Genomic DNA, 23,222 nt, shown 5'->3' with positions numbered 1-23,222 from the left:
ACAATTCTACTGTGCAGAGGAATCATATAGGTATCTTTTTAAAATGTAGATTCTTATCAAAATGCAAGTTAGGGTGGGCCCTTGGATTTGCGTTTCTAATAAGTTTCCAGAAAATGACAGCATGCTGACTTGTGTCCCATACTTTCAGTGAAAAGGATCTAGGGAAGGGTAGGCAGGCTGAAAGAAGGAAGCGTTAGTGGGAGGAAACAAGTCTGTTTCAGAATATTTTAGTTAAATTAGGGCAAGACAACTTCTATAACTAGTAATCTATAATATACATGTGTGAAGTGCAAAGGTTCCAACATAATAGATCTGCATTTCTTAATCATGTAGCAATGCTTGGCCAGAAACAGGACAGTCGGCAGCTCTCTTCTGTATGTATTTAAGGGCCTCAGTTGAATGATGGACGGAGATATCTACCATCTTCTACTCATGGCTTCCCAGGCCACCCTGGGGTCATCTGTATCCCACCCAGAAATGGAAAGGAACATGAAGGAGTATACATAAAACATGTTTTTTAAAACATTCTGCAATAAAATAAAGCACAGATATAGACATTTAAGAACGCTAAGTATTTAACTTATTGAATGATTATTTTTAAAGATTTCTTTCTTTCTTTTTTTTTTTTTAAGTTGACAGGCAGAGTTAGTGAGAGAGAGAGACAGAGAGAAAGGTCTTTCTTCCATTGGTTCACTGCCCAAATGGCCGCTATGGCTGGAACTGCGCCGATCTGAAGCCAGGAGCCAGTTGCTTCCTCCTGGTCTCCCATGTGGGTGCAAAGCCTAAGCAGTTGGGCCATCCTCCGCTGCCCTCCCGGGCCACAGCAGACAGCTGGACTGGAAGAGGAACAAGCGGGACTAGAACCTGGCCCCCATATGGGATGACGGCGCCGCAGGCGGAGGATTAACCAATTGAGCCACGTTGCCAGCCCAAGCTTTATTTCTTTGAAAGCAGAGTTCTAGCAAGAGAGAGAGCGAGAGTGAGAGAGAGAGAGCGCAATCTTCCATCCACTGGTTCACTCCCCAAATGGCCACAATGGCTGGAGTTGAGTCAATCCAAAGCCAGGAGCAAGGAGCTTTTTCCATGTCTCCCACATGGGTGCAGAGGCCCAGGCACTTGAGCCATTCTCTGCTGCTTTTCCAGGCACATCAGGGAGCTGTATCAGACGTGTAGCAACCAGGACTGGCGCCCATATGGGATGCTGGCATTGCAGGCTGTGGCTTAATTTACTACACCACAATATTGGCCCAACTGAATTATGTATAGACACTTCTGTAACTATGACCCAGGTCAAGAGATAGAAATCTGTCAGCCTCCCAAGAAGTATTTCCATATGCCCTCCCTCTTCTTCCTAAAGTGACAATTATCCTGACTTTTAGAGTCCTTGCTTCCTTGTGGGTTTGTGTGTGTGTGTGTGGTTTTATCACCAAAATGTGTATCTTCAATTTTACCCACATTGTAGGATATGTCTCTTAGTCTCTCTTAAGTTCCTGCATCCCCTTCCATCCTTTTGTTCAGCTAAAAATCTGTATGTTGCAGAATCTGAACAGTTTGGAAGTTTCTTGTAGTTTGAATTTTTTGATTGGATGTACATGATGCAGTTGCTTATGTTATTCTGTCCTCTGCAAAATTACAGAGGACATCCAGAGTCTACACAGTTGTAGGTTTGACCCTTTTTGACAAGACTGTAGTTGAGATTGTGGTATTATGTCTGCACAAATGAAAGTACTTCAAAATGTTCATAGCAAGTGGAAATAAAATGTAACTTTATTTGGATTCAAAAATATTGAAATATGCACATAATTTTTTTTCAAAATACACAGTTACCATGAGCTTTTGGAGAACCTTTGTATTATCTGGTTATCTCATTTTTTGTGGTGTTTTCAACCATGATTGCTGAAATTTATTATTTCATTAGGGATTTTTAAAAAATGACCTAAATGAAGGATCTCCGCGAGTGAGATCCCAGTGGAAAGAATGGGTCATCAAAGAAGGAGGTACCTTTCTCTGAAGGTACGACCTTGTCTAAATATGATCAGAGTTGGTGAACTCAAAAGGCTTCCATAGCCTTGGCAACTCATGACAAGAGCCTAGGGAGATTACTGATGCCATAAACAAGAGGTTGTATTCTAATTCTGTTATTTGGTGTCCATTAATTAGGTAGAATAAATCTATAAACAGATGTTTTATAATTATCTACAATGCTAGTTTAGAAGGAATATGGCAAGCCATATTCTTAATTCTTCAAGATACATAAACTGGTGTCATCCTCTGAAAGTGACCAATTAATTTTTCTGTTTCTTTTTTAATCATTAAAAGTTCATGGATTTAGACATATTTGGTGAGTTTCAATCCATTGAAACTGTTATCATGCATGAAGTTCAACATGCCTCATCTCTGGCCAGTAGGAGCCTAGAAGTCTTTGATAGCTCTCTGCAGATTTCTGGTAGGACACGATGGCTCAGAGGTATTTGTACATCCCAGCCTCAAAGACCTGGAATCTGCAATTTCTCTAAACAGTTCTGATTTCCTTTAGTGTAAAATTTCAACATGTTCTTTGTTACCAGGCTACCCATTGTTTTCAGGCTTCTTCTTTAGATAGAACAGAGAATGTGAATGTGTATGCACCTGTGCTTTCAATTTAAAATCCCATGTGTTCAAATGTTAGCAAGAATGTGGTAAAAATGGAAATTTTGAATACTGTTTATGGGAGTGTAAACTGATAGCCATTATAGAAAAAAGTATTACTATTATTTTCCAATAATGTCCTTTCTGGGTATATATGTTCATTGCAGCATTAGCCAAGATAAGGAAACTATGTGTCCACTGAGAGATGACTAGATAAAGTAAAAAAAATGTATATATATAAAATATATAGTAGAATATTATTTTCCATATAAAAGAAGCAAATTTTTGAATTTCTGAGAACGTGGATAAGCATGCATGGCATTATATTAAAGATAATAAGCTAATCAGAGAAAGACAAATACTTTATAGTATCACTTCTAGGTGGAATCTAAAAACAGGAAGTTGGACTCAGAAGCAGAGTAAAGCACTGGTTGTCAGGAACTGGAGGTGGAGGTGGTATAACGGGAAGCTTTTGGTCAGAGGGACAAACCTCCAGTTCCAGAAGAATGAGTTACAGAGAACTAACAGCATGATGACTACCATTATCGTGACTGTACTGTGTCCATGAGCTTTGCTAAGAAACTAGACCTTGCGCTTTCTCACTCAAAAGTAAAAAAGAAAGATAAATACTCTATGAGGTAATGGGTATATTGATTAACTCAACCCTGGTAATTGTTTCATAGTATTTATATTTATCAAATCATCATATTGTATACTTTAAATGCATACAGTTTTGTCAATAATATCTTAATAAAACTGAAAAAACCCACAATATACCTATTGATATTTCTAATTCAGATATAGGGCCAGGTTTTTGTTTGTTTGTTTGTTCATCTGTTGCTTTATTTTTTTTGCCTATCTCTTCTACATTACATATCCTTTCTTTCCCACTAATGTTCCTGGCCAGCAAGAATATGATGCATTAAAATCTCATTATTAAACAATTACTTTATTCTACCTTTAAACACAGGGCTGTGTGAATAATATATTACCACAATGCATAAAATTACATTAAAAAATTAAATATTTTTGTATGCTTTGTTCTTTCCTCCTCTCATTTTACATTGTTATATGTCTTCATTGTCAGAGCATACATACATTTCATATTGTACTGTTTGCATTTAATCATCATTTATCCTTAGTTCTTCAAACATGTATAGCTAATTTTTACAGTTTGTACTTATGTTGATGTATTTCTAATTATTTTGGTTCTTTTTTTTTTTTTTTTTTTTTTGCTTTTTGTTTTTGCCAGGCAGAGTTCGACAGTGAGAGAGAGAGAGACAGACAGACAGAGAGAGAGAGAGTTATAGACAGTGAGAGAGAGACAGAGAGAAATGTCTTCCTTCCATTGGTTTACTCCCCTAATGACTGCTACGGCTGGCACTGCACTGAACTGAAGCCAGGAGCTGGGTGCTTCCTCCTGGTCTCCCATGCGGGTGCAGGGACCCAAGCACTTGGGCCATCCTTCACTGCCTTCCCGTGCCACAGTAGAGAGCTGGACTGGAAGAGGAACAACCGGGACTAGTACCCGGCACCCCAACCGGGACTAGAACCCGGGGTGCCGGTGCTGCAGGCAGAGAATTAGCCAAGTGAGCCATGCCACCGCCGGCCATTGTGGTTCTGGGGGCCAGCGCTGTGGCATAGTGGGCAAAACTGCCACCTGCAGTGCCAGCATCCCATATGGGTGCCGGTTCAACTCCCGGTTGCTCAACTTCCAATCCAGCTCTCTGTTATGGCCTGGGAAAGCAGTAGAAGATGGCCCAAGTCCTTGGGCCCCTGCACCTGCATGGGAGACCTTGAAGAAGCTCCTGGCTCCTGGCTTTGGATGAGCATAGCTCCATCCATTGCAGCCACTTGGGGAGTGAACCAGCAGGGATCAAAGACCTCACTCTCTGCCCTTGCCTCCCTAACTCTGCCTTTAAAATAAATATATATTTTTTTAAGTTTGAAAGCTTCTGAGTTTGACATGGTCCCATTTTTTGGTTTCACTTTTGTAGCCTGTGCTGTGGGAGTCCTATCCAAGAAGTCATCCCCTATACCATTGTCTTGGAGTGTTTCCCCTATGTTTTCTTCTATCAACTTTCTAGTCTCAGATGTTAAATTTAAATATTTTATCCATCTTGAGTTTATTTTTGTATATGGTGAGAGATAAAATCCAATTTCATTCTTCTACATATCTGCATCCAGTTTTATCAGCACCATTTGTTGACGAGTTATCCTTACTCTGCTGTATGGTCTGAGGCACTTTTGTCAAAAATCAGTTGGTTCTATGTATGTGAATTAATTTCTGGGCTCTCTAATTCTGTTTCATTGATTTATATATATATTTTTGCAATAGCCATGCTGTTTTGATTACCATAGCCTTGTAATATGCTTTGAGGTCAGGTGCTGGGATGCCTTCAGCTTGATTTTTCTTGTTCAGGATCACTTTGGCTATTCTGGGTCTTTTGTGATTCCATATGAATTTTAAAATTGCTTTTTCTAATTATGTAAAGAATGTTACTGGTATTTTGATAGGAATTGCATTGAATCTGTAGATTGCTTTAGGTAGTATAGATATTTTAATGATATTGATAATTCTGATCCTCAGCAAGGAATATCCTTCCATTTTTTGCGTCCTTGATTTCTTTCATCAACGTTTGATGATTTTCATTGCAAAGATCTTTTACTTCTTTTGTTAAATTTATTCCTAAATATTTTAATTTTTTGTGGCTATTGTGAGTGGGATTTCTTGGTTTCTCTTTCTGTGAGTTCATGATTGGCATATAGAAAAGCTACTGTTTTGGGTATGTTTATTATTTTTTTAAAGATTTACTTATTTATTTGAGAGTCAGAGTTACAGACAGAGAAGGAGAGACAGAGAAAGAGGTCTTCCATCTTCTGGTTCACTTCCCAGATGGCCAATCTGAAGCCAGGAGACAGGAGCTTCTTCCTGGTTTCCCAGGATGGTGAGGGGCCCAAACACCTGGGGCATCTTCCACTGCTTTCCCAGGCCATCAGCAGGGAGCTGGCTTGGAAGTGCAGCAGCCAGAACATGAGTTGGTGCCCATCTGGGATGCCAGCACTGCAGCCAGAGACAACCTACTACAACACAACCCCAGCCCCTGTATGTTTATTTTGTACCCTGCAATGTACTGGCTTGGTTTATCAATTCTAACAGCTTTTTGATGGAGTGTATAGGTTTTTCCATGTTCAACATCATGTCATCTGCAGACATGGATAATTTGACTTCTTTTCTAATTTTGATGCCATTTATTTCTTTCTCCTCCATAATTGCTCTTGATAAAACTTTGAGTATTATATTGATGAGTGGTGAAGGTGGACATCCTTTTCTTGTTTCAGACCTGAGAGGCAATGCTTTCAGCCTATCCACATTTAGTATTATATAGGCTGCTGACTTATCATATATAGCCTTGCTTTCTAATTTTGAGGAATGTTTCTTCCATAACTAATTTGTGGAGGGTTTTTCCTCATGAAGGGATGTTGAATATTATAAAATGCTTTCTCTGCCTCTCTTGAGATGACCACATGGTTTCAATTCTTCAGTCTATTCATCTGACTTATGATGTTTATTGATTTGTGAATGTTGAACCACATTTGCATTTCTGGGATAAATCCCACTTGATCATTATGTATGATCTTTATGATGTGGTTTTGTAGTCAATTTGCTAGTATTTTATTGAGAATCTTTGCATCAATATTCATTAAGGATATAGGTCCGTTGTTTTCTTTTTGTGTCCTGTCTTTGTTTGATTTCTGTATCAAAGTAATGCCTCATAAAAAGTTTTACAGATTTCTACCCTGTTCAATATTTTGGAACAGGTTGAAGAGTATTGAGGTCCCTTCCTCTTTGAATGTTTTGTAGAATTCAATAGTAAAGCCATTAGATCCCCAACTTTTCCTTGATGGAATATTTTGGATTACGGCTTTGCTTTAATCTCATTACTGATTATGGGTCTGTTTAGGTTGTCTACATCTTCTTGATGAAATATTAGTAGGTTATATAAATCCAGGAATTTATCTACTTCTTTGAGGTTTTAGAGTTTATTGGAATATAGTTCTTCATAATAGTTTCTTATGATCTTTTGTATTTCATTGTCAATTGTAATGTCTCCTTTTTCATCTCTAATTTTATTTATTTGAGTTTTTTTCCTCCTTCTTTGTTAGTCTGGTTGGATGTTTAACTATTTTGTTTATCTTCTCAAAAAAACACAACTTTTTGTTTTGTTGATCTTTTGTATTTTTTTAGTTTCAATTTCATTTATTTCTGCCCTGATCCTTATCATTTCTTGCCTCATGCTGATTTGGGGTTTGGTTTGTTCTTATTTTCTTGAGTGTTCAAGATGTATCATTAGATCTTTAAGACATTTCTCCTTTAATGTAAGCACTTAATGGTATAAACTTCCTTAATGCTGATTTTTTTTGTGTCCTACACGTTTTGATATGTTGTGTTTTTTTTTCACTTATCTCAAGAAAGTTTGTATTTCCTTTTTAATTTCTTCAGTGACCCATGAATCATGGGTTGTTCAATTTCCAAGTATTTATGAATGTTCTATTGTTCTTCTTGCTGTTGATTTCTAGTATTATTCCTTTATGATCTGAGAAGATACTTGGAAGATGTCAGTCTTTTTACATTTTTTGATACTTGATTTGTGTTCCATGTGGTGATCAGAACAATGTGTATTCTGTAGCTGCTAGGTAAAAAGTCCTGTAAATATCTGTTAGGCCCATTTGCATGATAGTATGTGTCAACTCTGATGTATCTTTATTGATTTTCTGTCTGGATGATCTGTCCATTGATGAGAGTAGGGTGTTGAAGTCACCCACTATTACTGTCTAATAATATTTGCTGTATGTATTTGGGTGGTCTTATGTTGGGTGCATATATATTTATGATTGTTATATCTTCTAGCAGAATTGAAACTTTTATCAAAATATAATGTCCTTTTTTATCTCTTTTTACAGTTTTTGTTTAAAGTCTTTTTAATCCGATAACAGGATAGCTTGCTTTTTGTTTCCATTGGCCTGGTATATCTTTTTCCAACCCTTCACTTTCACTCTGCATGTATCTGTTTATGAAGTGAGTTTCTTAGGAAGCATATAGTTGGGTCTTGTTTTTTTTTTTAGCCAAACTAAGTCTTTTGGTTGGTGAATTTAATCCATTTACATTCAAGGTTAGTACTGATAGATAAGAACTAAGACCTGTCATTTTGTTGATTGGATAGTGATTCCGCCTGCTCTCTTAGTGAATTTGGTGGTGACATGTGTTTCATGCTGATGTCTAATGCAGGACATCCTTTAGAATTTCTTGTAAGGCTGGTCTAGGGGTGGTAAATTCTTTGTTTTTGCTTATCTGGAAGATACTTTATTCATCTTTCACTTTTAAGGGATAGCTTGGCTGAATATAATATTCTTGCTTGGAAGTTTTTGTTTTGTTTTTTTCTTTTTTTTTTTTTTTAATTTTTTAGACCTTGAATATATCATCACCCACTTTTCTGGCCTGTATGCTTTCTGCTGAGAAGTCTGATGTTAACCTAATTGGTTTTCCTTTGTATGTAACTTGATGCTTTTATTTTACTGTCTTTAGGATTCTCTTCTTGTCTTTAACTTTTGACAATCTGATGACAATATACCCTAGAGAAGACTTTTTGGGTTGCTACTAACTTACATACTACCTTTTTTTGATGAAAACTTTTAATATGTACTGTCTAGGGATCTAGCAATTAATAAGTCTGTTAAGATGTCTGCATTACACATCAAAATGCCTGGGGTAAATTCTTGGCTCTGGCACCTTAAGCCCACTTCCTGCTAATATGGATCATGGAAGAAAACAGTGATGGCTGAAGTTAAGGGGTTTCTGCCATCCATGTAGGGACCTTTCTGGTTTCAGTCCTGAGGATTATGAGGGGGGAATACAGGTGGGGGAGATAGGGCTTTGCAGGCATTTGGAGAGTGAATCAGTGGATGTGAGCACACTCGTTCTCTGTCTCTCTTTCTCCCTGCCATTCAAATAAATAAAAATTCAAAACAAACTAAAATCAGATCAATTTATATATATATATATATATATATTTAGAGTACAGTTTTCAATATGCACATGTACTCAGGAAAGTCTTAATTAATGGCAAAGTTTAGTATTCATTCTGTTTTCTCATTGTTATTCTCTTCTTTAGGGAACACTGGGAGCTAAATACTTAAATTTCTTTGCCTGTCCTCAATATTTCCCATCTTTTCTGAAATTCAGTTTTAGCTCTTTTATTCTCTATTTTTTGCATTTAAAATTTTTTTCTTTTCTCCTTTTATTTCTCTTAAGTAATTTGCTATTCTGTCTTCAGTTTGTATAGTGTTGATTCTCATTTTATTTTATTTATAATTCTTTCTTGAATTTTATAACATAATTCTTCAGTCTCTTTTCTGAATTGTTATTCTCATATCATATCATTTTCTTAATTTATTTCCATTATTTTGAAGTAGTACATTACTTTTAATATGTTTTATAAGCATATCTTTTTAGCATGTTTTCAGTGTGTATAGGGTTGATACTATCTTTCTTGTTCTTATTTTTCTTTTTATAAATTTATAATATTTGCCCTCAATAATTTTAAGTTGTTCATTTTTATGAACATAACCTCACTAAAGGTGTAGAAAAAGAGTTCATGCATGTAGCTTTTGTAGCTTCACAGAATTCATACACCTGTTATTGGTGTGTATGTGTATGTGTGCCCAGGCACGTGTGGAATTAAAAAATATAGTGGCTTGAATGAAGAGGTAGCCTGACTTTGCTCACGTTGCCCAGTGTATCTGGGTCTTCTCTTTCTGTTGTCTCTGTTGTCCTGCCAAGTTTAATTTTGATTATGCTCTCAGTAGTTTCTCCTGCACTTGGACCCCTTTCCTGAAATACAGCCATGTAGTTGAGTTTCAAGAGTTCACTGCACTGCCTCTTCAGGCCTTCTTATCGTGGACTGTAACACTTGTTAACATAATCACAGGCAAGTTGTTGAACTTTTCAAAGTCCTGGATTCTTCATTTACAGAATTGGTTTAAGAATAGTCTCTACTGCAAAATATTGTGTGAAGAGCTTTGCTGAGTATCTTGCACGTTCTGTAGACCTTGAAAATTTGAGCTTAGCAATTACCAACATTATCCCCAGGCAGTAATTCTGTACATTTTGCCAAATAAATAGCTAAGTGATATTAACTTACATAGGCTTTAGAAAATATGGTGAATGTCAAACCCAAAATAGGTTATATCCACCCAGTTGTGTGCCTTATGGGAATTTAGTGCAAAAAGAAACTGAGATTTATTCATAGGTCTTTTTCTGATCAGTAACAAATGTGTACGTATCATCTGTATCAAAAGATGCATTTGAACACTTGTGGATAGATGTATTTGTTTGGAAACCATACATATTGTTTAACATCATCTCTTGTGTTTATTTTTATTTGTATCCTGCATACATTCAGATAATTAAGAACAAAGTAGCACTGAGGTGATTGTTCAGAGAGAGTTTCATTTTATTTTCATGCACCTGCCCTGCTGCTTATTTTAACAATGTGGAAATGATGTGTAATTATGCATTGTTAGGAGATTTGAGTTTGTTTATGCTTACTTACCTGAAAGAATAATTGTAAGTATTTCTTTGTGGAGTACAGCCACTCAATCGCCATAGCACCTGGGCTGAAACGTTTTTGATATTGTTAGATGCTTCATGTTTTTACCTCTGTGAAATACAAGCAGTGCATCTAGAAAGGTAAAATGTTAGCAGTGGTTTCTTAGCTCAGCTCTTCCACCAAAGTCCTCTCCCCTGGCTGATTGATGCCCTTGTTTCTCCTTCTCTGAAGGGTCTGAGTTCTTGTGCTGTTTCATGATTCAAAACCTCCTCAAGGGGGACATTTGGGTCAGTGAAAGATGAGAGTAGATCTTAGGTAGGAGTGATCTGTAGTGTATTGAGCTAGAGGCCATATATGCCACTTTCAGGCTGACATAATACATTTAATTCACAGGCGTCCATCAGCCATAGGTCTTTGTTTTCCTTTGATATGATAAATACTGTGAAAATTAAAGAGAGAGATGGAACATTTTCTGCATAGGTAATGAAAGCTACTTAACAGTTTAGAAAAAAATCAGCACTTCTTTTATTCCTTAATTATGTGTCTTTTTTGTTTATTTTAACTGTAGCTTCGAAAAGCAGTGATGGATCACATATCTGATTCCTTCTTGGAAACCAACGTCCCTTTGCTCGTTCTCATTGAGGCTGCAAAGAGTGGGAATGAAAAGGAAGTGAAAGAATACGCCCAGGTTTTCCGTGAACATGCCAATAAACTGGTGGAGGTAAGTCAGGAAAGGCCTGAGACTACAATTTATCAGCAGGTTTGATCCTCCATGTGGCTCCTGGAATTTCTGTGGAGAGCTCGTCAATGGTTTTCTCTACTCCTTTCAAAGGAAATAAGTCATCGGTAATCTCTCTTCTCTCCATCCCACAACTCTAAGCAGGCTGTGAAACGTGTCTTCCAATTTTCCTGAACAATAGGCAGAGGCTGAGACAGGAGAAACAGAAGGAACACTGCTAAGTGTTGAATACCAGCCTTGATTCAAGGGAGTAGAATTAACACTGCCAAATGGAAGCCTAGAACACTGTTCCCTTTCCTTCCTCCTCACATCCCTCTCCACTCCACCCACCAAAGCCGAGATTAGCGGGCCACTCTATGAACTTAAAAAATAAGGAAAAAAAGAAAACCACTTCTGTTAACAGAGGTTTAGACTCTGTGTGAAAGATCGTGGGGTAGTACGAGTGTTAAGTTTGGGGTCATAAGTACATTTTATGTGTTGGAGAAATCTGTGGGAGTTGCTTTATGAATGCAAAACTGTACTGTGTGCTACTGAAAAAAATGCACAAGGAAATGATAACTAGGCTGCCTAAATTTAGGAACTAAAACCCAACAGCTTGGCAAAGGTGGGAATAGTGACGTGGTACTAAATAGAAAATGGAGATGTTAAGCAGGAAATGTGCCTGCAAAAAAAAAGAGCCCAGGTTGGGGGGTGGGGTGAGGATCTTGTAAAATTTAGGGAATGGTAAAGATCAATTTAAACTTCTGCAAGCTCTGAGCCCTTAACACCACCACCACCACTATGGTGCATTTCCTCTTTGATTCATAAGAAAATAAAAATCACTCAAAATGACAGACAATCTAAATGCAAGCTGAAATAAAAATAAGTTCTTTTTTGTTTTCTTTGGATGGCAAAGTTAAATTCTTAATAAGTTCATTAAATGTAAAATCCTCTCTGTTCTTCTTGGAGTGGGTGATGGGGGTGGTACTCAATATAGTTGTTCCCTGTGCACCTGCTTCCTTTGCTCTTTGGTTAATGCAGCACTGCTGGTGCCTCAGGGCCTGGAGATAACCAGTCAGCAAGAAGGCTTACATCAAACCCTTGTTTTTTTAGAACAAAGTCTGAGCTTTATATATAAACACCATCATCAGGTTCATGCTTGCAAAAGCCTAGACTACCAAAACAGAACCTCTGGACGTCCCATCATAACCCTACTGTCTTGAGGCAACACCAAGCTAGAGCTAAAAGTAGGGTCATATGTATAATGTCAACACAGTCTGTCTGTCCCCATCTACAAAGACAAGTACCTGTGACCCCTTAGATTCCACCTGCATGCTTTGAGAATTCACTTGGCTTTAGAAGAATACCCAGTCTTTCCAAGATGGACCTCAGAAACCCTGACCACTTCCATGCTTTGAGAAGGAGAAGGTGAAGGGCTGAGAGTGAGAGTGGAGATGGAGACAGGAGGAAAGCAAAGAGGAAGAGGCAAAGAAATATTGCTGAGTAAGTTCTAGAATGATTTCAATATTCACATGTAATAAGATATATGTGTATCATCTTGTCTATGGGATTACAACATTTACAAGTTAGCTTCAGAGTTTATATAAATTATTAGTGGTGTGTTGGGGGCACTGTAGATTAATTTTTAAAATTAATTAATTTAGAGCTCTCCTGTCCTATGGATCACTCCCCAGTATCTGTAACAGTCAGGACTGGGGCAGGCTGAAGCCAGGAGCCAGGAACTCAATTTGGTTCTCTCACATGGGAGGCAGGGACCCAACTACACAGTGTGCACAGTAACCGGAAGCTGGAATTGAGCCACAGTCAAGGCTCAAACCCAGGTACTCCAACATGGAATGTGGCTGCCCCACGTGAGGCATTAACTATTAAGCAAAATGCCAAAGCCAACATGAGTTTTTATTTCTATGACACTGTGAGAGGCTGTATATATTCTGTATTTAGCCTTATTTGAAGTTCAAACTTGGTACCCTGTTTAAATGTGGGTCAGAGCCAGCTTTTCTATTCATTGTCCCTTCTGCAGTGATAGGCCTTGGACACACGTGCCATTTCCCCTCTACAGGGAAACCTGTCCCCTCTGTGTGTGCTTGCTCATCAAGGCAAAAGGAGAAGCAGAAAGCCCAGGTCCATCAGAGCCCTGCATTTCACAAAATTGCTGCTTTGCCTCCCTCAGTTCTTCCCTTCATTATCCACGAGTTGCCCCTGCAGACAGCGGTAGTGTAGGAAGTCTTGTTTTTAAGAGATGCCAGTACTAATGTTCGGATTGGCCTGTGTTGGAATGGAGAGGAACAGGAATCTGAATGATTTCTGTGGTTTGCATCTTTCAAACAAGTTCTGTATCACTGATGCATCTAGGCAAAAAACTTGAAGCTCAGGATAAGCATTACTCTTTTCTACATTTCAAGGTGTCTCGGTAGTCTTTCCAAACCCATAGTTTCTGTGTGTATGTGTTGAAAGATTATTTTTTTATTGAAATGCAGAGATGGGGCAGGGGAGAGAGAGCAAGAAAATGGCCACAATAGATGGGGCTGGCCCAGGCCAAAGCTAGGAACCAGAAGTTTCTACTAGGTCTCCCACATGGGTGCAGGCGCCCAAGTACTTGGGCCATCTTCTGCTATGTTCCCAGTTGCATTAGCAGGGAGCTGGATCACAAGTTGGATCAACTGGGACTCAAACTGGCACCCATATGGGATGCTGGCAATGCAAGTGGAGGCTTAACCTTCTAGGCCACATTGCCAGCCCCAGTTTCTGTGTTTGTAATATAAAATTTTTTGATACATTGATTTTATGTCTATTGATTTTGATACAGTCATTTACTATTTCTGAAAGTATGTTCTTTTGGATTTTCTATGTATCTGTTTGTATGTTTGGTTGTTTTCTATACTTGTCACAGTTAGGTTTCTTTTTTTCCAATCCTTATCCCTTATTCTCTCCTTGCATTATATTACTGATTAGTCCATCCAGTATAATATGGTGGCAGTAGGTATTTTTATTTCCAGATCTCAGTGGGGGAAATTTCAATGTTTTTTTTTCTTTTCTTAAATCTTATTTAACTTAAACAAGTTTCATGTATTTCATATATATATAGATTTAGGCACATAGTGATACTTCCTACCCTACCCTCCCTCCTGCCCACACTCCAACCCTTTTTCCTCCTCCCTCTCCTATTCCCACTCTTGAAGTTTTACAAAGCTCTATTTTCAGTTTACTTAATGATAGTAAAATTAACCCTACACTAAGTAAAAGAGTTCAACACATAGGGTGAAGAAGAAAACACTGTTGTTCAATAGAAGAGACAGGATTACAAAAATCATTGATTCTCAAAATGTACTTTTCACTCCAATACATTACATTTTAGATACTCTATTAGTTATTTCAGATCAGGGAAAACCTATGGTATTTGTCTTTTTTGTGTCTGGATTACCTAAGTATAATGGTTTCCAGTTGTGTCCATCTTGCTGCAAAAGGCAGGATTTTTTTTTCTTTTTTTCTTTTTACAGCTGAGTAATTTTCCATGGTGTATACATCTTAGTTTCTTTATCCAGTCAATAGATGATGCACATCTGGGTTGATTCCATATTTTAGCTATTGTGAATTGTGCTGCCTTGAACATGGGGGCACAGATAACTCTTTCAGATGCTTTCTTTTGGTTTGGGTAAACCCCCAGGAGTGGGATGGCTGGGTCATATGGTAGGTCTGTATTCAGATTTCTGAAGTATCTCTGTACTGTTTTCTTTCCGCAGTGGCTGCACCAGTTTACATACCCATTCACAGTGGGTTAGGGTACCTTTTCTCGCACATCCTTGCCAGCAATTGTTTGTTGATCTCTCCATTCTAACTGGACTGAGAAGAAACCTTACTATGGTTTTGATTTGCATTTCCCTAATGGCTAGTGATCCTGAGCATTTTTTTTTTTTATTTGACAGGCAGAGTTAGACAGTGAGAGAGAGTGAGAGAGAGAAAGAGAAAGGTCTTTCTTCTGTTGGTTCACTACCCAAATGGCTGCTACGGCTGGCGCCGACATTGCACCGATCTAAAGCCAGAGCCATGTGCTTCCTCCTGCACCTCCCATGTGGGTGCAGGGCCCAAGCACTTGGGCCATCCTCCACTGCCTTCCCAGGCCACAGCAGAGAGCTGGACTAGAAGAGGAGCAACCGGGACTAGAACCTGGCGCCCATATGGATGCTGGCTCCACAGGCGGGGGATTAACCAAGTGAGCCACGGCGCCGGCCTCCCAAGCATTTTTTTTTTTTTTTTTTTTTTTTTAGTGTCTGTTGTCCATTTGGATTTCCTCTCTTGAAAAATGACAGAAATTTCAGTATTTTAATGATTGCATTGTTTGCTCTGTATTTCTTACAGATATTTTTGTTAGATCAAGTTAGTTCTATTACGCTTTTGCTAAAAGAGGCTTTTTAAAGTATAAAAACTTATTAAATGCTTTACCTGTACATTTGGAGACAGTTTTATGACTCATTTCCTGTATTCTGTTTCAGGGTTTTAACATCAAAAAAAGGGGGGGGGGGCTGGAAATTCTTATCTGTTCTTTCTATTTTTTGAAGTGAATGTGCTAAGACTGGCTTTGTATATATTTTTAAATATGTGAAGGAATTCACTGACATAGTAATGTGAGCCTCAGCATTTATTTGAGGAAACGTTTAAAAACATAAGATTGTTTACATTTTCTGTTTTTTTGGGGGGTCCGTTTTTTTATCTTCTAAAAGTTTGCCATTTGTGCTTAATGTTCTAATTTATCAGCATAAAATTGTCCATAATTCCCTTATATTTTTTGTTTAATATGTTTGATTCTGCATTGCTGCTCCTTTTCTTTGTTCCACTTCTTATGCTAATTGACGATTGACGTCTTCTCCTTTTCCTTTTCCTGGTTTTGCAAATAGTTTGTCTATTTAATATTTTCTTTAAAAAAAACAGCTTTCAACTTTGTAGATTTTGTTTGTAATCCATGCTATTTATTTATACTATCTATCTTTTATTTCTCTTCTAGTAAAACTAGCTGCTTTTGTTCTAACATAAAAATGGATAATCAAATCATTGATATATAGTCTTTCTTATTTTAGGGATATGTGCATTTAAGACTATAAATTCCTAGGTAAAGTATACTTAAATCTGGTTATTTTGTGCTGACCCCATTTTTAGCTTAGTCATCCATCTGTGTTTCCCATACTTGAAACGCTTCTATTGAGTTCTATTTTGTTTCAAAAATTACTGATTGGGCAGTTAAATTTGAGCTTTGGACACTTGCATCCCATGTCTGAGTGCCTGGGTTCAAGTTCCAGATCCACTTTTGATTTTAGTTTCTTGCTAATGTGTATCTTGGGAGACAGCTGATGATGGCTATAGTACTTGAGTCCCTACTACCCACATCAGAGACCTGGATTGATTTTCTGGCTTCAAGCTTTAGCCTGGGCATTTGGGGAATTAATCAGCAGGTGAAACATCTGTGTGTGTGTGTGTATGTGTGTGCCTTTCAAATAAAAGAGGGAGAGAAAGAGAACAAATGAATTACTCGAATAACTTGAGGCTAGTTTGTAGTGTTTCTAAAGTCTAGTCTACCTTTCTTTTATAAATGTCAATGATAATATTCTTCCAGAGGTGCCAAATGATCACGTGTCACTTAGAATTCTACCATGTTTGTAACAATAAATTGTACAAGAATGCCTAAAACTTTGCTTTTTGGGTGGTTTCAGCTTGCTACTTGAGATTGCTGTATGTATAAGGGATCTTCAAAATATGCATGGATTGTCAATTTTTTTTTTTACATCAAAACAAACCCATCTTTTAGTTCCATTTTTCCACAAACCTTTTGAAGTCCCCTTGCAACTTACTTGATGTTAACTGTCTTGGGGTTGTGATATAGTGCCAGGCTCACTTCTTTGAGCCTCCCTTCTCTGTGTGATCTTAACTCCAAGTCTTTGTTGCCTTAGTGGTCCTACACTGCATTTTTTTTTGTCTGACCAGAGATATGAGCTTGTAGCAACTCTGAAGTTTCTCTCAGCAGCTACCTTCTTTCTGACTTCTTGGTTTTTCTTTAGGCTCTAAAAATTAGCAGATCTTAGGGACAGTGGGTGGAATGACATGCGGAAAGTTAATCTTCCCTCAGTGAGCTTCTATTTTTGAACTCGTTTAAGTTTTGATATTTTTGGCACCTCTTTGATGCTTTCAAGAAAATTTTTATTGTGCTTGGTAGATGTTTTTAGCCAGAGATGGGTCTCTTGTGGGCTTCTCCATCATGTGTAGAAGTAAAAATCCCTGAGAAAGCTGATTTAGGTAAATTTGTGGAGTTTTTAAAAATTATTGATAATATTTTTAGTGTGAGATCTCATTATTCCATGGAGATTTGGGGCTTCCACACTTAAAATAAATATATAAATCAGTAGAATAGTTATGACTAAACTGAAATAATCAGATTAGAGTCTTTTCTGCTTCCTAGAATTTCCTAACTTAGTGTTTCCTCTTTCTATCAAGCACAGTCTCACAGTCCTTCCAGGGCAAATTTGTTCCTTGTTTGAGAACCCCTGCTGAATGCCTAAATTTTCATTATTGTGTACCATAGGAAAATCATGTAGAAAATTTTGAATGAAGAATGCATGCATTCACGAAATGATGTATGAACTGGTGATGTGAGTTTCAGTCTTTCAACATTTCATGAGAGTTTATCCAACTTTTCATCTACTCTTGTTGTTTTTGGTTAAATTTATGTGCTATTATCCCCAGCGTTGGTATTTGGTGTTCACCGAAATTGCTATTGTGAACGAGGCCAATCACAACCTACTCCAAAAATGTTGTAGTCTTTAAAAAAGCTTCAACAAGGATAGCTTTAGTATAAATAAAATGTGGGGGGCATGTGAATAGGAAAAAGTAATGTGGTTTTCTGTGATTCCCATAATAAGTAATATTTTGAGCATTTGTTCACAATATTTGTAACATTTAATGATGATTAGGTGAATTTGTACCAGGGTCTGTTGACTAGGAGAATTCAATAGGACAACTACAGTGCTTTGGGATCCATAATATCAGCCACAATAGAGAGTATCATTCATAGAGTAAAATAAAATAAATATTAATAATTTTTCTTAATTCCTTTTCACCCAGTAGAGCTGGGTGTTCCCCACATGAGTTTATCCAGATTTGCAATTCCTACAGAGCAGTACATTAGAGAATTAAATAGGTACAGTGCCTCTTTACAGTAGATCCCTAAGGTGCCTCTTAGGGTCCCACACGCATGCTATTAAAATATAGTACTGTAAGGGCCAACAAGTTGGCAATATAGCTGGCTGCATTATTTTATTCATTCCCTAGGCATCATTGGCTTATTGACTATTATATGGTAGGTACTCAGTCAAATGCTGCTGAATAGTTGGGATCAATTAGCCAAGGTCGCTTCCCTAAAGCAATTAGTAAAGCAGTAGGAAACCTAACAAGTGGTTTCAGAGTTCTGTGAGTGCAACTTTCAGCAAATAGAATGTCGTAAAGGTGAAAAACATGGGGAATTGGTCCCATTTGGGGATATGCTGTTCAGGCTGCAAGCTGAACAATTATTATAAATGAGAGCATGGGACAGAGTGAGGGGTGCATCTGATAATCGACAACACAAACAGAGGCCTCAAAGGATAGGCAGCCTGGCATATTTAAAGTCAAAAGATGGGATGCCAGCACTGCAGGCAGGGCTTTAACCCACTGTGCCACAGCTCTGGTCCTACTCTGATTCTCGTATGCAAGGGAGAGACTGAAGAAAGGTGAGGCAGATGAGAGAGGCCTTTCTGGAGGCCACTGCATTGCCCAGTACTGTGGAACAGGTAGTTGCACTTTGGCGCATGCGGGAAGAACCGGGGAGAAGGAGGAGTGGAACGCTGTCTGAGCAGCCAAGCTATGGAAGGGATAAGACGAGTCAGAAAGATCAAAACACTGTATTGATTTCTGCATCTTATTTTCAGGATTAGCTTGTATTTTTATTGCTGCAATGCACAGTTGGTCCCCAGTTTACATCTTGTCCATGTCTACCCCTACCACATGACTTTGGTACTGAGTTGCCACAATTTTGCATGTCATTTCTCCAAAAGGATTGGAAATAAAGTACAACAAATGATCTCTGGTCAGCTCAGCACTTCAGAGACAGCCCTGCCTGGAAGTCTTCAGTTAACATTCCAAAGGGCCATGGTGTTTCTTAAGTAACACCCCTAATTCTTTCCATCATCCTTTCTTCTTCAACTTGAAGCTCACAAGTACGCTCCTGTACTTATCCTCTGTTACAGTGGATGTGAGAGAGTGAGCTGGTTCTCTTCGAAAGGGTATAGATTTGGGGCTCCAGAAACGCTGAGTTGGGCAGGGGGCTCTCAGTGCTCTGCTGCACCCTCTTGACTTAGTTGCTCCTGATAGCAGTGCTGCATGAAAGATGAGACGCTTGATCAGCTTGAAATGCACAGGCTGAAAGAAAGGGATGACTCCTAATAGTCATAATCGCTAACAGGAACATCAGTTAAGAACCAGGTACCTTTGATAATTTGATAAATCACTCTTCTCTTGTAATCCTTCTATGTGCCAAATGTTGCATTCTGCCACATTAACTGAGAGGTTCCCATGTGCTGACATGGTTCCAATTGCTAGCAAGAACCATGAACAAAACAGAGAAATTACCAGCTCTCATGAGCATACATCCCATTGCTAAGGAATTCCATTTGTTGTTAATATGGAAATGGGAAGAAGAAAATCAAACAGAATAATAGGTGAAAAATGATGGGAATGGACATGTGGGGTCAGAAATGGCTTCTCTCTTGATGATGACCATTGAGCATGGGATTGTGGAGAAAGCCAGTGTGACTAGGGCTGAGAGTGACATGAAAAATTACAGAGAGGAAACTTGCAGCTGGCAGTACAGATTCTCTATTTCAATCAGATATTGATATTTCCACCCATGGCAGGGTTGGTTTGTTTTTTAAAAGATTTATTTATTTATTTATTTGAAAGTCAAAATTACACAGAGAGAGAAGGAGAGACAGAGAGAGAGAGAGAGAGGGAGAGAGAGGTCTTCCATCCACTGGTTCACTCCCCAATTGGCCACAATGGCCACAGCTGTGCCAATCCAAAACCAGGAGCCAGGAGTTTCTTCCAGGTCTCCCACATGGGTACAGAGGCCCAAGGACTTGGGCCATCCTCCACTGCTTTCACAGGTCATAGCAGAGAGATGGATCAGAAGTGGAGCAGCCAGGTCTCGAACTGGTGCCCATATGGGATGCTGGCACTGCAGGCGGCAGCTTTTACCAGCTATACCACAGTGCCGGCACTTTGGCAGGGTTTTTAAAAAAGCATGGCTTGGGGGCGGAGCCAAGATGGCGGAATAGTGAGGGTGCGCACCGATAGTCCGGGAAAATTTACTTTAATAAAAGGGGAGTTACAGTAGCCGCAGAAAAAAGAACCAGGAAAATATTGCAGGGGAAACCCTTCTGGATGAATCGGAGGACCTACTGGGAGAACAAGGTCGCCCACCGCGCCGCGCAGAAGCCAAGTCGCGGGCCCGAGCCGCGGAAGCCCCAGGGTCTGCGCGCCAGTGCTCGAAGGGGAGTGCATGCCACACAGACAACAGCGGGGAGACTTGGGATGCTCAGGGCACCGAGTCCACACATCGGCGCTGGAAGGGGAGGTGAGCTCAATAACCCGAGACATTGGTGGGGAAACGGGGGTCAGAATCTAGAGGGGGGCCGGAAAGTGCAGCAAACTCACTACTGGAAAGAAGGAAAAAAAAAGCTTCGGGGTTTCTCTTCCCCCTAACCTTGCAAAGGTTACAAGGCTGCAAGGCTTGAAGAATTCCCAAGAGACAAAGAGCAGGCCTCCTCTCTGGATTTACATATCAATGGGGGAGAGCTAAGGAACTGAGTCACTACAATTCAGTAGCCTAGGCAACCCAGTGGGAGTCCAGAGGAGCCAAAGACTGGAAGCTAAATACCATCAATTCTGCACGGCCATGCAATGCGGTGTTACTTACCCCCTGAATAAATAAAATACATAAATAAATAAAAAGAGAGAGATTTACCATGCATAACCTGAGGGTGTCACCTTTGCACACCCTTAACCAGGAAGAACCAGGCAGAGCTCTCAGGCCGCACCCATCTCAAGCCTCCAAGGCTCCTCCAACAGCAGGCAGTCCACTTAACACGGACACAGTATAAAAAAAAAACAAAACCGCACAGTGAGGCAAGAAGAATTAACTATGCCGAGTAACAAACACAGAAATAGAGGGAGCAAGATCAACGATGACACTATGATGCCTCCAAATAAACAAAACACCCAAAGCCAAGATTATGAAGATGATGAGATAGAAGAAATGCAAGCTACGGATTTCAAAAAATTTATGATAAGAACATTTAGAAGTTTTCAAAAGCAAATCCTTGAACTACAGAAATCCTTAATGGACAAGATTGAAAATCTCTCTCGTGAAAATGAAATTTTAAGGAAGAGTCAAAATGAAACTCAGAAACTAGTAGAACAGGAAAGTGTTATAGTGAAGAGAAATCAAAATGAAATGAAGAGCTCAATAGATCAAATGACAAACACATTAGAAAGCCTTAAAAACAGAATGGGTGAAGCAGAAGAGAGAATATCGGACTTAGAAGATAGAGCACAGGAAAACATACAGTCAAACCAAAGAAAAGAAGAGGAAATTAGAAATCTAAAAAATATTGTTGGGAACCTACAGGATACTATTAAAAAAACCAACATTCGAGTTCTAGGAGTTCCTGAAGGCATGGAGAAAGAGAAAGGATTGGAAGGCCTTTTTAGTGAGATACTAGCAGAGAACTTTCCAGGTTTGGAGAAGGACAGAGATACCCTAGTACAGGAAGCTCATAGAACCCCCAATAAACATGACCAAAAGAGATCCTCACCACGACACGTGGTAATTAAACTTACCACAGTGAAACATAAAGAAAAGATCCTAAAATGTGCAAGAGAGAAACGTCAGATTACTCTCAGAGGATCTCCAATCAGACTCACAGCAGACTTCTCATCAGAAACACTACAGGCTAGGAGGGAATGGCGAGACATAGCACAGGTGCTAAGAGAGAAAAATTGCCAGCCCAGAATATTATATCCTGCCAAGCTCTCATTTGTGAATGAAGGTGAAATAAAGACCTTTCATAGCAAACAGAAATTGAAAGACTTTGTGGCCACTCGTCCGGCCCTGCAAAAGATACTTAAAGATGTGCTACACTCAGAAACACAGAAACATGGCCATCAATATGAAAGAAGGGAAAGGAAGAACACCTACCAGTAAAAGAGCATGGGAAGCTCAAAGCATATACTAGAAAATATTTCTGGGAAAATGGCAGGGCAAAGTCACTACGTATCAATAGTCACATTGAACATTAATGGTCTGAATTCTTCAGTTAAAAGACACCGTTTGGCTGACTGGCTCACAGAACACAACCCAACTATTTGTTGCCTACAAGAAACACATCTCTCTAACAAAGAGGCATGCAGACTGAAAGTGAAAGGTTGGAAAAAGATATTCCATGCCAACAGAAACCAAAAAAAAGCAGGTGTAGCCATATTAATATCAGACAAAATAAACTTTAATACAAAAACTGTTAAGAGAGACAAAGAGGGACACTATATAATGATTAAGGGTTCAATTCAACAGGAAGATGTAACTATTATAAATGTATATGCACCTAATTACAGGGCACCGGTCTATTTAAAAGATATGTTAAGGGACTTAAAGGGAGATTTAGATTCCAATGCAATAGTACTGGGGGACTTCAATACTCCACTCTCAGAAATAGACAGATCATCCGGACAGAAGATCAACAAGGAAACAGCAGATTTAATTGACACTATTGCCCAAATGGATCTAACAGATATCTACAGAACTTTCAACCCTACATCTACAGACTTCACATTCTTCTCAGCAGTGCATGGAACCTTCTCTAGGATTGATCACATACTAGGCCATAAAGCAAGTCTCAGCAAATTTAAAAGAATTAGAATCATACCATGCAGCTTCTCAGACCACAGCGGGATGAAGCTGGAAATTAGCAACTCAGGAAACCCCAGAAAGTATGCAAACACATGGAGACTGAACAACATGCTCCTGAATGAACACTGGGTCATTCAAGAAATCAAAAGAGAAATCAAAAACTTTCTGGAAGTAAATGAAGACAACAACACAACATATCAAAACTTATGGGAGGCCGGCGCCGCGGCTCACTAGGCTAATCCTCCGCCTAGCGGTGCCGGCA

The 23,222-nt window shown here is 38.9% G+C and overlaps 1 protein-coding gene across 7 annotated transcripts in view; it reads left to right on the top strand.

Annotated features, from left to right (window-relative positions):
- The window catches only part of CTNNA2 (catenin alpha 2), a 1,277,539-nt gene that overhangs the window by 1,018,902 nt on the left and 235,415 nt on the right, over window positions 1-23,222 (top strand). For all 7 annotated transcript variants that reach the window (XM_051842709.3, XM_089327497.1, XM_051842710.3 and 4 more), the window contains one exon: window positions 10,807-10,959. In XM_051842709.3, the coding sequence (XP_051698669.1) occupies window positions 10,807-10,959 (153 nt within the window). The remainder of the gene's footprint in view (window positions 1-10,806; window positions 10,960-23,222) is intronic.

This window comes from Oryctolagus cuniculus, chromosome 2, assembly GCF_051225735.1.
Source record: "Oryctolagus cuniculus isolate XC-2025 breed Fujian yellow rabbit chromosome 2, ASM5122573v1, whole genome shotgun sequence".
Lineage (NCBI taxonomy): Eukaryota > Metazoa > Chordata > Mammalia > Lagomorpha > Leporidae > Oryctolagus > Oryctolagus cuniculus.
This window is presented reverse-complemented; position numbering and strand designations above follow the sequence as displayed.